Genomic DNA, 17,138 nt, shown 5'->3' with positions numbered 1-17,138 from the left:
GGGCTGGCTGGCGTAGGTGGAGCGCTAATGTTTTTATCATAGCTCTGCGAGGTCCCGTTATACTAAGTTAGCTTCAATGGTGTCGTTAGCAACAGCATTTTTAAGCTTCGCCAAGCTGGAAAGCATTAACCGTGTATTTACATGTTCATGGTTTAATAGTATTGTTGATTTTCTGTCTATCCTTCCAGTCAGGGGTTTATGTATTTTGTTTCTATCTGCATTTGAGCCCGATGCTATCACGTTAGCTCCCTAGCTAAGTTAGCTTCAATAGCGTCGTTAGCAACAGCATTGTTAACCTTCGCCAGGCTGGAAAGCATAAACAGTGTATTTACATGTCCATGGTTTAATAGTATTGTTGATCTTCGGTCTATCCTTCCAGTCAGGGATTTATTTATTTTGTTTCTATATGCAGTTAAGCACGATGCTATTACGTTAGCTCCGTAGCTAAAGTGTTTCGTCGATGTATTGTCGTGGAGATAAAAGTCACTGTGAATGTCCATTTCACGTTCTCGACTCTCATTTTCAAGAGGATATAGTATCAGAGGTGGTTTAAAATACAAATCCGTGATCCATAATAGAAAAAGGAGAGTGTGTGGAATCCAATGAGCCAGCTTGTACCTAAGTTACGGTCAGAGCGAAAAAAGATATGTCTTGCACTGCATTCTAGTCCGTCACTCTAACGTTCCTCATCCACGAATCTTTCATCCTCGCTCAAATTAATGGGGTAATCGTCGCTTTCTCGGTCCGAATCGCTCTAGCTGCATTGAAAACAATAGGAAAATATGAGGAGGCGATCAACTGATTACGTCACGCTACTTCCGGTAGGGGCAAGGCTTTTTTTTTTATCAGAGACCAAAAGTTGCGAGCTTTATCGTCGTCGTTCTATACTAAATCCTTTCAGCAAAAATATGGCAATATCGCGAAATGATCAAGTGTGACACATAGAATGGATCTGCTATCCCCGTTTAAATAAAAAAAAAATCATTTCAGTAGGCCTTTAAGTCTTTATTACTTAGAATATGTTCCCCTAGTGTCCAAATAACTCTAAATTAAGTCTTTGTTACTTAGAATATGTTCCCCATACTAAAGTGTTACCAAAAACATAACTTTGTCTTGAATTTGAAAAAAAAAAACCATTGTATTTTTCACTAAAGAAGGGTTCGGTGAATGTGCATATGAAAGTGGTGGGGTTCGGTACCTCCAACAAGGTTAAAGGCCTACTGAAAGTCACTACTACCGACCACGCAGTCTGATAGTTTATATATCAATGATGAAATCTTAACATTGAAACACATGCCAATACGGCCGGGTTAACTTATAAAGTGCAATTTTAAATTTCCCGCTAAACTTCCGGTTGAAAAACTCCTTTGGATATGACTTATGCGCGTGACGTCACAAAATCCACGAAAGTGGCTGGACCCCATCGGACCCGATACAAAAACCTCTTGTTTTCTTCGACAAAATTCCACAGTATTCTGGACATCTGTGTTGGTGAATCTTTTGCAATTTGTTTAATGAACAATGGAGGCTGCAAAGAAGAACGTTGTAGGTGGGATCGATCGGTGTATTAGCGGCTAAGTACAATACTTACAGCAACACAACAAGGACTACTTACTTAGCAGACGCCTAGCCGCCAAACCCACGGATGAAGTCCTTCGTCGCGCCGTCGATCGCTGGAACGCAGGTGAGCACGGCTGTTGATGGGAAGATGAGGGCTGGCTGGCGTAGGTGGAGCGCTAATGTTTTTATCATAGTTCTGTGAGGTCCGGTTGCTAAGTTGCTAAATTAGCCTTAGCGTCGTTAGCAACAGCATTGTTAAGCCTTACCAGGCTGAGAATTTTTAACCGTGTAGTTACATGTACATGGTTTAATAATATTGTTGATCTTCTGTCTATCCTTCCAGTCAGGGATTTATTTATTTTGTTTCTATCTGCATTTGAGACAGATGCTATCACGTTAGCTCATGCTACAGAGGTTCGTCGATGATGGGTGTCCTTCGTCGCGCTGTTGATCGCTGGAACGCAGGTGAGCACGGCTGTTGATGTAACCATGTAGTTACATGTACATGGTTTAATAGTATTGTTGATCTTCTGTCTATCCTTCCAGTCAGGGGTTTATTTCTTTTGTTTCTATCTTCATTTGAGAACAATGCTATCACGTTAGCTCAGTAGTTAAGTGTGTCACCGATGTATTGTCGTGGAGATAAAAGTCACTTTAAATGTCCATTTCGCGTGCTCGACTCTCATTTTCAAGAGGATATAGTATCCGAGGTGGTTTAAAATACAAATCCCTGATCCACAATAGAAAAAGGAGAGTGTGGAATCCAATGAGCCAGCTTATACCTAAGTTACGGTCAGAGCGAAAAAAGATACGTCCATCACTGCCTCTCTAGTCCTTCACTGTAACGTTCCTCATCTACAAATCTTTCATCCTCGCTCAAATTAATGGGGTAATCGTCGCTTTGTCGCTCCGAATCTCTCTCGCTCTATTGTAAACAAAGGAAAATTGTGAGGAATATTACCTCCTGTGACGTCACGCTACTTCCGGTACAGGCAAAGCTTTTTTTATCAGCGAGCAAAAGTTGCGAACTTTATCGTCGATTTTCTCCACTAAATCCTTTCAGCAAAAATATGGCAATATCGCGAAATGATCAAGTATGACACAGAATGGATCTGCTATTCCCGTTTAAATAAAAAAAATTCATTTCAGTAGGCCTTTAAGAACCACTGGTCTACACCAACTACTGTATATATTTTCAAGGGCAGATGTGATCAATTGATATTCATGTATGCGTCAACTAGACTAAAACATGGTCATTGGTAGCTTAGCAGTGCATAAGAAATGTAGGGTGGCATGGACAAGCAGCTATTAGAGTGTGGGTGTCGATTATTTTTACTGAATGGCGCAGCAGAAGAGAGTTCTTAACACCCACCTGACAGTCCTCAGCACTACATAACCCATTTATGTACCTATTATTAATGCATCTTAAAAGGGGTTGAATGGTTTGATTAGTAAAAGATGTTGACTAAAGATGCTAACTTATTTAGTACTTTAGACTGCCTGAACTTGAAAAGGTTGAGAAGATCGTAGAGGATGCTTATCAACTTGACTCTAGTAGGTTTTCTTGTGTCTATTTTGCACATTTAATTTACTGGAGCTTGTCAGGTTAGGTTGACCACCATAAATCAAATAGAAGTAACATCTAATTACCACCTACTCTAAACAATGTCGAATCCTATTGTATCATCCTGAAAACAGTGGATATTTGTTTGGTGTATTTCTTTAGTAGGAGGTGGAAATTTCGGGACAAAAAAAACTTGTTATGCAAAACACAAATGTCTACTGCAGAAAACACTTTAGACAATACATGAACATTCTGTTAGTAAGTATAGTGTTTCTTCCAGTGGTGTGTTACTGATTAGTGGTGGCGAGCAGTGGTTAACACGATACCCAAAAATCTAAGATATGACAATGAGCTAATAGATTACAGTGGTCCCTTCCCACATCAACAATTGCGGCTTCACAACATCAATTCGTTTTTAAAGCATATTACACATATTTCTGGCAATAATTAAGTGTAAAATTATGTCCTATTTATGCATTACAGATCACTATTTGTCTTATTTTTTTATTATTATTATTATGGTTGTGGCGATTGTTAAAGCGGAACTTCAGTTTACAGGTTAAGGGTGACAATAACACCGCAGCATATCGGCATCATCTTCATTGCGACAATCAAGTTGACCAACATTTGGCATCACAACTTCTTGATGCACTTCATCTTCGACTCCTGCCTCATCAATAACACATCTCCACCTTGGAGAGCAAAAGCAGGAAGCAGCAGGACTTGATGGGACGCAGCGTACCACTTAATGCTAAGGAGACAGCTATCAGCAGCTGCCCAGGCAATGTTGAGTAGAGATGAACTGTTGATTCAAAGATGCACTTCATCTTCGACATCGGTAACAGTTCCACACAACATTTGTGAGCCATGTGAGCGATGTGGAATGGCAACGCAGGACATGCAATACTAACAACACAGCTAATAGTCTTGGGTATCTTAGCTGCAACTGTCAAGTTGACCCCATTTTTTGCACAACAACACACAGCCATGGTTTCAGCTCATCTATGCCTAGTTCTAACTTGACAAAGTATTTCCACGTTGTGGCCGTGTTGTAGTGGCCCAGGCGACGACCATAGCAATGACGCTTTGAGGATCCTCCAGGTTACAAGTGAAAAGGTGAGTTAATGGGTGTTATATCATGTTTAGAGGGCTCTAATACTGTTAAAAAAAAACTTGAGAAAGTCGTAAAAACATAATTATAATTTAATTATAAAATATTTAATTAATGATATAATCCTACCTCACATAAAATCATTTACCACGGTCAGGTCTGAAACCAGATAGTCTGTACTTGTATTGCATCAATAAAGTAAACAAAGTCTTGTTAATAGAAAGCAGCACTACAACTTGACTTCCAGTCATTTAAAGACAGATTTCTGAATCCTTACAACATCTGTTCCTGACATGGCCTGTGCAGCCCTTGAACACAGGTGCATGCACACATGAAAAACACCTGCAGGTCAGCACAAAATATTACTCCCTCACACCTGAGTCTCAGAGCCAGAGTAAATCGCCTTTTATTAATCAATGTGAATTACATTCACCCCCTACTTCGTTGCCTGCGCTGTTGTTTGACTGACATATACACCATAAGGTGGCACTTTTATTAAACCCCTTACATTTAAAAAAAGGGTGAGTGACTTTACATTTCTCAGACAGCTCAGATCATTCCACAAAACACCCAATTTAGGGTATTTAGGCAAATCACCAAATTTGGTACACATGTTTAGGGGACTAGCATGCACGTATTTGTGAAATTTGAGAAAGATTAGTTGAACAACATGCGTACCATCAAACAAAACAGCTTTGCAGGGGCACAGGCGGGACAACTAATTGCCCATAAGTCATTGACCATGTTTCTAAAGATTATACAACTTTGAGAATATCTGCATTACATGTATGCTAGCAACTTTTCCAGCCCACAACTCAAAGGGGACTATAATTTACAGTCGTGATAAAATAAATTAGGACAGCCCATAGAGTGTATGTGTCAACTTAATTTACACTCCTACAGTTGCAATGCACAACCTTGCATTTCTGAGCTTCCTGTTAAAAGTCTGTCACTGCACAACTTACAAGCTCTGCATGGTGCCCATAAACTAATGATGCTTCCACTGTGTTCCACTTTGTGTGCCTTTAGTCAAGAGTAAAGACTAATAAAATAATAATTTTCCAGAAAAAAGGTAACTCTGTCCCCTGTTGTCTATGCCATGGACAATTGTTGCTGGAACAAGTGACAAAACATGTTGCCCTTGGCAACACACTCTGAAATAACTGCACGAGTTGCCCTTGGAAACCAGCTTTTACATTCTAGTACAGGAGACTTTGAGTTGCCTCTCTGTCATTCGCTGTAAGTAAATGCACTTTAGTCCCACATTTGCACTCACAAACTTCTGCAAACTACATGAGACGCAACCCTATTCACCATGCCAAAACCTGTTAAAGCTGTAGCGACACATTAGCCCTGCATGACAGCCCATGTCTTTTGCGGACCAACATGTCAGCTATTCATCTCCTCCCCCTTCACTTTGTAACATAATTAATTTTCCCTCCTATTCATCCATTTAAATGTGCTTCCAACAATTAATCAAAAGTTGTGCATCACAGGTGGGGAACTCCCTAGTTGATGGCTCAGAACTGTGCCATCCAAGGCCTTTGCAAAACTATTCTTTACCCTCCATACAGCAGTGCCACATCCTGCAGGTTGGTACCACAGCCCATCTGGGTTTGGTTAAAAGTCAAGACACAAACCCATAAAAAAAAGAGCCAATAGGAAAACGGAGGGGCAGCACCTCAACTACAAGCCTAACATTCTCTCGGACGTGATGTGGTCCGGAGCAACATAGAACTGGGGGAAAGATAAAGGTCTTTAAAATCACGAAACAGCAACTTCTACTGAGCAAAGCCAAGTGACATAGCAAATTAAACAATTAGCAAACCGTTGTGTGGATTTACCCTTCAAATAGAATAATTACAGATTTTTGGTCTGTAGGTTATACATACATGTATGCTAAGGAGCCATGGATGGGAAGATATTTCAAAACACATGATTATTCTGATGTTCTTTGTAAGACAAACAAGGATCTATATTTAGTGTCACTTGATATCTCCAGCGTTAACCTCCTTCCCTTTTGATCCTTCGTTCAGTAAGAAGATTAAAAGACGATGATTGACATGCAGCGAACAATGAACAGAGCACAAGGGTGAGTGCTTTTTCTTCTATTCATGAGTCATCCTTCACTAGTGCCTCTCGATTAATCGGCCTGGAGTCTGAAGAGGACATTGTGCAGTATTTCTCGCAATCCTGATGATGTAGCATCTTACTGGGGAAATGTCTACCCTGTCTTATGCACAATAACCTCGCCACTCAACATTAGGCCTTTGTTCACAATATTCCTGCAAGGTCCAAAGTATAACCCATTCTGTATCTACAGTATTATATACAGCAAGCATACTCTTCTGCCAGAAAATGCCACATGTAGAAAGAAAGGGTCAAATAAAGGATGTGCTGATGTTTCACAATAATACAGTCCCATGGTTTAAAAAGAGCTGCTTCTGGGTCAGTCACTGCTCAGTCACATGACTCACTGCAGCCAGAACCAAACAGCACAGTGAAAGGTGACTTACAAAAACGGGAGCTATTAGATACTGAACTTAAACTATCACCAGCAAAGAAGACATCCATATTCCTGGCATTAAAGTGTTTTTCCAGTTATTCTTTCTAAACCCAAAGAAATCATGAGGGTCTTGCACAATATTTGGACAAGCTGCTAAATAAACAGAAAAGAGCTTGGCACATGACTCCGCATCAACATCATGTAGGGCAGTGGTCCCCAACCTTTTGTAGCTGCGGACCGTCAACGCTTGAAAATTTGTCCCACGGACCGGGGGGAGGGGTATTTTATTTTTTTATGTCATAAGAAAATACAATCATGTGTGCTTACGGACTGTATCCCTGCAGACTATTGATCGATATTGATATATAATGTAGGAACCATAAATATTAATAACGGAAAGAAACAACCCTTTTGTGCGAATGAGTGTGAATGAGTGTAAATGGGCTAGGGAGGTTTTTTGGGTTGCTGCACTAATTGTAAGTGTATCTTGTGTTTTCTATGTTGATTTAATAAAATTTAAAAAATAAATAAATACAAATATTTTTTAAATTTATTTATTTTATTTCTTGTGCGGCCCAGTACCAATCAATCCACGGACCGGTACCGGGCCGTGGCCCGGTGGTTGGGGACTACTGATGTAGGGTGTCAATTAATTCTTTTTGACAACACTACGCTAGTATGGATGTTAAACACATTCACAAAGTACTACGGTGTAAGCATTAAGCACGTTCCAACTCATTTACATTTATTGTATTAGTAATTAAAAATAGCGTAATTCCGTGACAAGCAACAGAAGCAAATTCATCCATTCAAATGTTTGTTAGCATTCATTTGGGGTGTAATGGTACATGTGTGCATACAGTAGTAACTTGGCTACCAAGTTTAATTGGTTCTATGACAAAGCTCATAGCCCAAAATACTCGTATCTCAAATCACAGTGCCCCATTGAAATGACTTTAAATGTCATTATTGCAAAAAAGTAGAAAAATAAGTTGACAAGTTATATGCTTAATTGCGTTTCATTGTATCCATTAAATCATATCCAACTGTATTTAAAATCCGCAAAGTATGTGAAAATACAAACTAAACTTCACAAAATGCCACAAATTCAGTCGGCCTTTTTGAATATTACGCTCTGAATATCTTCGGCAATTTCCATAGATTCTAAGTCACTGGAGGAACGCTTCTGCACTCTGACTATATCAGATCAGTCATACTAGAAAGACACAAACATTTGAAAGATGTGGTGTTTATCATTCACAATCTTTATGTAAGACAAGAACACATGCTTGGCATTTTTTTTAATGCATTTGAAATCGTAAATAAATAGCTAACAATTAAGTCAACAGATGGAGGGTCCTCTATTGTGCCCATTATACCCTCTAAAAAAATCCAGTAATGGCCAACAATATTCCATTTACATGTTGTGACCTAAAAATGAACCAAATATGAGTTATATTGTTATTAAATTAAAAAGATTAAAGTACCAATGATTGTCACACACACACTAGATGTGGTGAAATTTGTCCTTAAGCGTGAGCGCAGACGGCCTATTTTAGCGGCGCATTGAAAGCAGTGAGCTAATGCTAGCCTATGCTGCTATTGTTGACACACTGAGCCGGCGGCTGCTTCTGCTTCCCCCGAGATGGCAAAAAAGACACAAAAAGACGATCGTTGCGGCAACTTTTTTGTAACCCATTGTGAGGATTTTGATTGATTCTTCATTTAACCGGAATTATGTGAGCGTCCCGTCGGTCGGCATTCCAGCGAGAGTGGAAGTTGTACAGTGTTTGTTTTATGATGGTTTGTTATAGTTAGTTTGTATGTTTCACACCAAGCAAAGTTGCTGATGCCAGTGTTTCAATGAATCTATATTCATTTAGCACTTCGCTTTGAAAACGTATTGCTCATCCTCTGTGTTCGGGCTCAAATATACAAGGCTCTGGATCATAATTTTCTCCAAAGTAATCGTTGTTGGCTCTCAAAATCTGTTTGATTAACATTGTTGTTGATTGGGAAGGGATCTGTGGTTGCTAGGCTTGCTCATTAACTCTCAAAATGGCTGTCATTTGGTGTCATAAATCAGATGTACTGTATATGATAATAGCGTCAATATAGAGGCAACTTGTTTTTCCACTCTACTGGTACATGTTTTTTAACAAGAAAAACAAAGCACTAACAAATATTATATCGCAAATAATAGAATACACTACCAACAACTACAGTCGTTTTATTAAGTAATAACTAGTAACAATGTACAGCATTTAACTCAGGGCACGGACTTCTACAACATAACCTTCAAGCTGCTTTTCCAACATACACATCCATCAGCAGATTTCTTTCTTTAATTCTACTCAACACTGTCCATCACACTCCGTTTCTTTGACCCATGGTTGGAACAACAAAGTTATGTATGGTTAGTGAGAGGTGTCTTCAACTATGGATTTGACTGACTCGTTCGACTTTTGCATATGGTCAGCGATCAGTCGAGTCCATGTCATAGGGAGGAATGAACAGATTGGGATGATATAAAGTAATGTATATCCGGACAGCTCACTAGGTTTTTAGTAATGTCACATGGATGCAGATAAATATGGCCGCTTTAAGTTAATTATTCCAAAAGGTTATAAAAAGATATACAGTCTTTCATTAAAGTGAACAAAACAGATCTCATTTGCAACATTTTCCACTTAAAAAAAGGCTAAACCACTTTGATAAACAAACACGGTAGAGATTGTCTGGTGTGGTTAAATCCTCGCATCTGGTGCAGTATTACACTTGACTAGATAGAGGAAGTCGAAGTAGTAAAAGTTTCCGTGCGTGAAACAGTGGAAGGTTCAATACCTTTGCCAGAGAAGAGCTACACTTATGGGGCAATGCGGGCACCGTTTCCAGCGAGTCCCAACAGTGTCGACGGTGGGATTCAGCCGACAAGACACGCACAGTGGCACGGCTCCGTGTGGGACTGTGGCGCGACCCACATGTAGAAACATCCTACTAACTATTCTTCAAATATTCTTTGTTCGCAGACAAATAGATTTTATACAATAAGAAATGTGCAGGCCAAAACATGGCTACACGAAAGCAGCAACCGCACTCAGGAAGGCTTAAGTGACAGTCGAAACTGTAAGCAGGTAAAAATCTCTTACTCTTGAAAACCTATTTGTCTGTACAAAAAAATATTTTATTGATATTTAAAGAAGACAATTAACGCAATCTATCCATACTCCCAACACACTTGCTGTATGCGGGCAATAACTACCAGGTCCTCAACTCGCCTCCCTCCCATGGGGGGAGGTTTAATGTCTGACGATTTGACTGCAAGATTGCTTGCTGAATCTGACTCTTTCGAATCGAATTGTCGACTATTCCAAGTCAGCTCTATTGTTAGCTATTGCTAGCTGTTAGCTAACACTAGCTATTAGGTAATGCTAGCGAGTCAGACATTGGGATGTTTTGGTGGGCTCTCACACGGTTTACAGTTGCTACACCAACACATCGATGGGGTGGCGCGTAACCCGAATTGTTGCTCGCAACCAAAGGCGTAACAATTAGCCGAGAGACAACACTTATACCAAAAATCTTGTGAGCTGGGCCACTCATGAGCCGAGGTACCACTGTAATTGGATTGTTCATTACGACGAAGAGCCATGCGAAACTTCCCACACGAAACACATTGCAGGAAGGATAAGAAGGGTTATTGCCTTGTGTTATTGCCACATGTCTACTCTGTTAACAACAACAATGCAGCCCAGCCTGTGGCTAGTGAGAGTCATGGCTAGTGATAGTGCCAAAGAGAAGCCAGAGCTGGAAAACCTTCTTCCATTTTAAAAGTCCCCTGTTTTGAAAACATTTAACCTTCCTGGTGAAATACATAAAAGGTAGACATCACTGTACTGGAAATAAATCTTACCGTAACTATTAATCTGAGGTACATACCATACTGTTCAATTTCTTCCGAAAAGTCAAATTTTTGTATTACATACGGTAATTTCTTAGAAACTGTGTACTTTGTGTGCATTGGTATTTAGCTGAAATGCAAGCTCTGTGCTTCAGTTTCAAACGAACCCTCTTCGAGGAGCCTCTGGGGTCAGACACTTCCCTTCCATTGTTTGATAAAGTGCTTTTTTAAATTCGCAGCAGGTTGAAAAGAAACAGAAAAGACACCATTAAGTTTGGTGATAAAAGACTTGGAGCATAAAAGACGTTTTAGGTAACAGTCAAACAATTTCCTTCTAGTTCACTTTTATGAATTGGAAGAGCTGTTTCACTTACCATTTCATCCAAAGCATAGCGAAGTATGCCATGTTCATACAGAATGAAGAACCTTCTCTGCCATTTCTGCATATAAAAGAGTTACATGCATTATAACATTGACAGAACAATATCAGGCTGAATATCTTTGAAAAAAAATCACTTTGTGATACATAAAGATGTCAGTGTCAAACTTGTCAAATAAGCCCTTACAAATTATTCAAAAAGTGTACAACATGTACTAATGAGGCAGGCAACTAATGAAGGTAAAGAATATCCCTAATGAAAGTCAGGTTGACTCTTTAGGAGTGACATGGCCCATAATTGTGTCGCAGACTCGTCCCCCTTCTGCCACACTGTCAAAAATTCTGAGTGTTTTGGAATGAACAATGTGCGACTGGCACACAACTACTGAAAGTGTGAATGTTTTTTGGCAGCACAAGTATATTTGTCGCTCCCTGCCCTTCCAGACGCATTTTGCTCTTGTCGACTTTGTCTTTCCTGACATGAAAGTCAAGGACGGTGGAATGGGAGCCGCTGAACAGAACTTTCATTGAGCATTATTTTTCTGGGTGTCAGGAATTTCGGGACACACAACTGCAGAGAAGTAAAGCAAAATTTGACATTGAGTAGGGCGTTTGTACCTTGTCTTTAAAAGCCTTTTTCAAAAGATATTATTCAATAACTGTCAAGTTTAGAAAGTCAGGACCATTCCACTCTTCTGCACACACTCATGCAAAGAGTCAATACACACGCAAGCCAACCTTTGGTAAACATTTGCCATATGTTGGCAAGAGAACTATTGGAAAACATTTTTGTATGAAGCGCATCACGTTTTCAAGCAAGCTGAGCGGCGTTTTCTTCATTTACCAATGTACATGGAAAAATGTCTTTGGGCAGAAAAATGAATTATTTTCCAGATGACGCGAGTCACTGGCAGATAGTGCGCAACAATTTACCAACATGATCCTGATCTTTAAATGGCCTGAAAAGCTCTGCATAATGTACTAATTGTACTGTACATAATTGTGGGGGTGAAACGGTCAATGTATTTGTAATCCAATTTTTTAGTATGAACATTCGGTCGTGTACAGGAGCATACAGAGTTCTCACACGGAACGCATTGAGTGACTGACAGAACGTGTAACTTCCTTGTGATACACTCTACCTCTGTATACAAATAACATGTAGCCCGGCCTATGGCGAGTTGGAGTCATGGCTTGCGATAGCCCCAAGGAGAAGCCACAGCTATAAAGACCTGTTTCCGTCATTACCTTTGCACCCATCACTGGCCATGTGTACATGGACAACATTTATTTAATCTGATCATCATTCGGATTAGAATGTTACTGTGTACATGGACCCTGAAAAAAAAAAAATCTGATTAAGACCTGCATTTTCATGCATCACACCCATCCATTAAATCGGAATACTTCTTCACTTTAACATGTGCAGAACATAAACGGAAAAGTGTTTTATTGTTTGTGCTACAGCGCCATCTTTTGGACGAGTTCGCTCATTGCAGGAGCAGTAGACTTCTACTGTAAACAAACATGGCTTTGTGTATTTCTGCTTGTCCGACGTTATCACGGTATTTTTCCCCTTCTGTTCACTACTTTTGTTTTACCTCTCTTTTTGAAATGTAGCTGTTCTGTGCCATGTATGTTGCGATATGTATAGGTTGCCGCACATCATGTTACAACATTCTGTGTGTGTGTCTGAGGCTAGCAGTTAGCACTTGGAGTAACTGTAATGTCGTGAATAAAACAGCTCGTTAAAACAACTGGATACTTTCTTTTGTTACATAGACACATGACACTCCAGACTATACTTTTGTTTTTGCTAGTCTCTTTTAAAGCAACAAAGTCAACATTACATAACGCTACGTGTGTACACGTTGAATCAAGGGAGACAGCAGCAAGACAATCACTTCCTTCCGATGCTATTAAATTTAGTCCCCCTTATCTGTATATTTGAAATCAAAAGACATGCGCAGTAAGGATCATTTCAACCTGAATTTTGGAAGATGTGCCTTCATGCGCTACAATCTGAAGGACTATTGGCATAAACCACCTGTCTCGATCGAAATAAACTTTTGATCCGAATGGCGTGTTTTACACATTTTTATTCCGATTAGGTTTTTAATCCGATTAAATGTGTCCATGTCCACATAGCTACTGAGAACTATATCCTGCTGTATCTTTACACACAACTTTGTTCCAGTATTACATTTGCCGGGCTCAGATTGCAACATAGTCAATTCCATGAAATATTGAATAGCTCTTGGTAAAAAAAACTTTTAAAAAGGTCCCAACAGTGCTGTTGTCATGTCTAAAAGGGATTACACTATTCTTTCTAGAAAGTATATTATTCAAGATGGTCCCACAAACATGGTTAAACTTAAGCCATTGGCATGTTCAGACTATGCATAATGCCAACACAAAGGCAGCGATATACTGTTGACAATAGCAGGGGGGAACCACACGTAGGGGCTTCGGCCCCACCCCCTGCCTAAAAAAAACCCATATGGAAGCCATCACAGCGGCTGTGAGAACTTTTCCACCACCTCCTCCGCATTCTCCCAGCTCTGCTTTGGGATGCATCGCTGCAGCTTTATCTGGAAGTTGATAAAGGAGGCAGTGCAACAGAGTGAGGCTCCCGTTACATGATGCAAAGGGAGTGGGGTTCAAGGAATAAAGTCAATAACTGGCTCATTATAGCTTGAGAACCACCGCTCTCATCATAAGACTCCCACAGGAAGCTGTATGGAAATTGAAATGAAAGCATGTGCTATTAAACTAATTGTATTTGTTTAATTTATCTGCTGCAATCTGAGTTTTTTGATATGCTAATCCTTGCCAATTACCTTTGACGCAGATTGCAACAATGCCAAAATAAATCTAGCTGCTTAAATCAAAACAACAACAAAGGTGGTTCTTTCAGTACCAGTAACCAAAATTGATTATTTCTGACACTAAGTCCAGTAAAGAAGACACTTATAAAAGCCCTTACCCGAGATCGGTGCAAAGGATTGTCAAAATTGGTTCCCTCTGGTGCAAGGAGCAGCCATCCGCCATAAATAGGTTTTGCCTGTCAATGAGAAGACATAATTACAGTGTTAAAAGACAAACCATGAAACAGAAACCTTAACATAAAGTCAAAGTCCAATTAAAATCTTATTAAAATGATTAAGTTACAAAGCAGACAGCTTCATTCTCAGTGATCACACAATCAAACTAAACAAATACATTTCATATTAACGGTAGGGAAATAAGTGTTAGTTATATTCACTGTTGACTGCAGGCTACTTCCCCAGCTGGCTCTTTTCCAAAGCACCATGCTGCTCTTGGAGGAGAAAAAAAAGGCCAACACATGGTTTTCTCTCTGATACTTCGGAGTGAGTATACTAGCGGGTAGAGAGACGGTAAAAAAAACAGCGAGGTGGATTAGAAACTTGGAGAGAGGTAGCGCAGACGCTGGGAGCGTTTGCGGGCTACAAATTTGCAACTTTAACTTGAAAAATGCGAGTTGGCCTGGCAAGCTTTCTTAAATAGTTATGAGACATACTTGAACTCCTGCCACTTGAGTAGTCAGCAGTTATTTTGAGTCAAACAAGCCCTGCCTAACCACAGCTGGTTTATGTGTGAATGGGGAGAAATGTTGCAAGATGTTTGTGCTCAAATGATAAGGCATAAATGCTCTACAAAGTCAACGGTGCCCTCAAAGAATCCATGAAACACTAGGCTAGAAATTAAGTTGAAAAGCTCTGACATTTATGGCCGTCAGGGGTTTTGATTACAGTCATAACTTCATCCCATGTAAAGCCGCATAATCCACCGTAAAATCCGCTTTCGTTTTGATTACAGAAGGTACAAAACATTTCTCAGCAGAGTCACAATGTAAACAAAATGACGTGAGAGGAATTTTTTAATACAGTCCCAAACAGTCTTTGACTGTCAGCAGTTTGAATCTTTCTGATAATGGGGGAAGGAATCGCGCTGACACCAGCTGAGTCCAAGCCTGTACAAATATGCCTGAAACCCAAGGAGACTGTGCAGAGTTCAGATGGGCCATGAGGGGGGAGAAGACCTTGTCTTTCCTCACATGACCTGACAGCAGACCCATTTGAAAAATACACTTGCATAATTCCAGGTCAATTTTTACCCTTCATTGGTTTAGTGGTTAAACTGTGTGTTGCAACAAGCTCTTGGCCTCCTATTCCATTCTGTTATAATGCAATAGTGCTGGTCTTCAGTTGGACGGTGTATTGGGGGACAAATAGAACAAAGCCCACAGCCCTTAAAGCAACTGGTTCATCTTGTAAGCTGACAGCGGTGTTCCTCAGGGAAAGAGACAATCACTTGCCATTTGCATTACTTTAAAGTGTGCAGTTTTTGTAAACACTTTAAATCAGCCCATTCAACTTTCGTCCCATTCAAAACTTGGAAGAGAGAGTTCATATTTTGCAATAATTTATTTAACTTCTTTTAAGATCTTTCACAAGCATTTTATTATTAATAAAAACAGCTGCCATACAGGGACTTTTTGACTGGTGCTCAAATACAAAATAGGGTTCCCGTTATTTTTCTAATGGCATTTTTGCAGTAAATTCAAAAAACAAAAAAAATATGGAGTTATATGGAGGATCCTTGTCTTGCATCAAGAAGATCCTTAAAAACAGCAGAGCTTTGTTGTTACAGAAGCTTTTTGACTAATATTTTTACTGTGGACTCCTTAAAAACAGCACAGTGCTCCTGTCATATTAAGGTGTACTACTGTTTTTGCAGTAGATTCCTGAAAATAGCAGAGCCTGCCTGTTAAGGATGAGTGATATGGCCTTAAATTTTCATTGCAATAACGATATTTTACAATATTATTTGGTATGTATTTCAAAACGGGCTCCGAAAGCAATTAGTTAAAGGTTAACAATACTGATACTAAACATTGTAAGGATCATTGAATGATTGAATTTTTGATCATAATTATTACTATAATCAGACAAACAGGATGGCGGTGTAACAATTTTGATTGCATATTTAAATTTCCTACTATTGGCTCTGATTACTAAAAAAAAAAAAAAAAAGTATGCCCTTAAAAGCCCTCTTGTGCATGGTCGTAATGAACTATCATTGAGGACACCGAGGTCATATCCTCTGTATTTTTTAAGAGACAAAAAGAAGACTGACAATCTTTGGTCATGCACAGTCGGCGTTCTGTCGATGTCTGCTACCCAACGCTACTGAGAATGCGCACCAAGGCGAATATTTAAAATATTTGCCTCGGACAAAATACTAATCGAAAGCAGCTTCCTCGTGTGCCTCGCGTACTTGTAAGTAGTGATTTTAAATCATGTTTCTTTCATTGTACCAGCAAATATGTCAATTACATTGTGAGAAAGTTCACATGTATATTATTGGACAGTAAGTTAAGTTAAAGTACCAATGATTGTCACACACACTAGGTGTGGTGAAATGTGTCCTCTGCATTTGACCCATCCCCTTGTTCACCCCCTGGGAGGTGAGGGGAGCAGTGAGCAGCAGCTGTGGCCGCGCCCAGGAATAATTTTTGGTGATTTAACCCCAAATTCCAACCCTTGATGCTGAGTGCCAAGCAGGGAGGTAATGGGTCCCATTTTTATAGTCTTTGGTATGGCTCAGCCGGGGTTTCAACTCACAACCTACAGATCTCAGGGCGGACACTCTAACCACTAGACCACTGCATGGAGACAAATACACCGTGAGGAAGTTCACATTGATGCAAACAATGGTATAGCTTATACTTTTGTTTCAATCACCGTTTTATGCTACTGGTAGTTTTTTTTGAGGAAGCAGCGAAAAAACACTGGCTCCAACTCCAGGCAACAACATAACGCAAAGAAGTGTACTTTTACTTCATCATCCGATCCGAAATGTCAACATAACTTTAACATTGAATGATACTGACTTAATGTTGGTTTCACCTGAATGAAATTGATGTGAAACTATCGGTATAATACTGTCATGTCAGTCAAGTTCTGTTCACAGAAATCAAGCCAGGCGCTGTGCGTAGTGCTTCGCGATGAAGCAGCACATGTCAAATGTAAACTATTGAATGACAAGGTCCTTCATGTAAAATTGTACCCCAAATGTATTCCCGGCCACATC

General features: G+C 39.7%; 1 protein-coding gene across 9 annotated transcripts in view; it reads right to left on the bottom strand.

Annotated features, from left to right (window-relative positions):
* si:ch73-103b11.2 (myosin phosphatase Rho-interacting protein) overlaps positions 1-17,138 on the bottom strand; it is a 59,220-nt gene that overhangs the window by 33,336 nt on the left and 8,746 nt on the right. For all 9 annotated transcript variants that reach the window (XM_062055880.1, XM_062055882.1, XM_062055874.1 and 6 more), the window contains exons 2-3: positions 14,008-14,085; positions 11,017-11,082 (exon numbers count right to left, since the gene is read on the bottom strand). In XM_062055880.1, coding sequence (XP_061911864.1) covers positions 11,017-11,082; positions 14,008-14,085 — 144 coding nt within the window. The remainder of the gene's footprint in view (positions 1-11,016; positions 11,083-14,007; positions 14,086-17,138) is intronic.

The sequence above is a fragment of the Entelurus aequoreus genome, linkage group LG08 (assembly GCF_033978785.1).
Source record: "Entelurus aequoreus isolate RoL-2023_Sb linkage group LG08, RoL_Eaeq_v1.1, whole genome shotgun sequence".
NCBI classification, from domain to species: Eukaryota; Metazoa; Chordata; class Actinopteri; order Syngnathiformes; family Syngnathidae; genus Entelurus; species Entelurus aequoreus.
The sequence above is the reverse complement of the archived record's forward strand: the minus strand, read 5'-3'. Positions and strand labels throughout refer to the sequence as shown.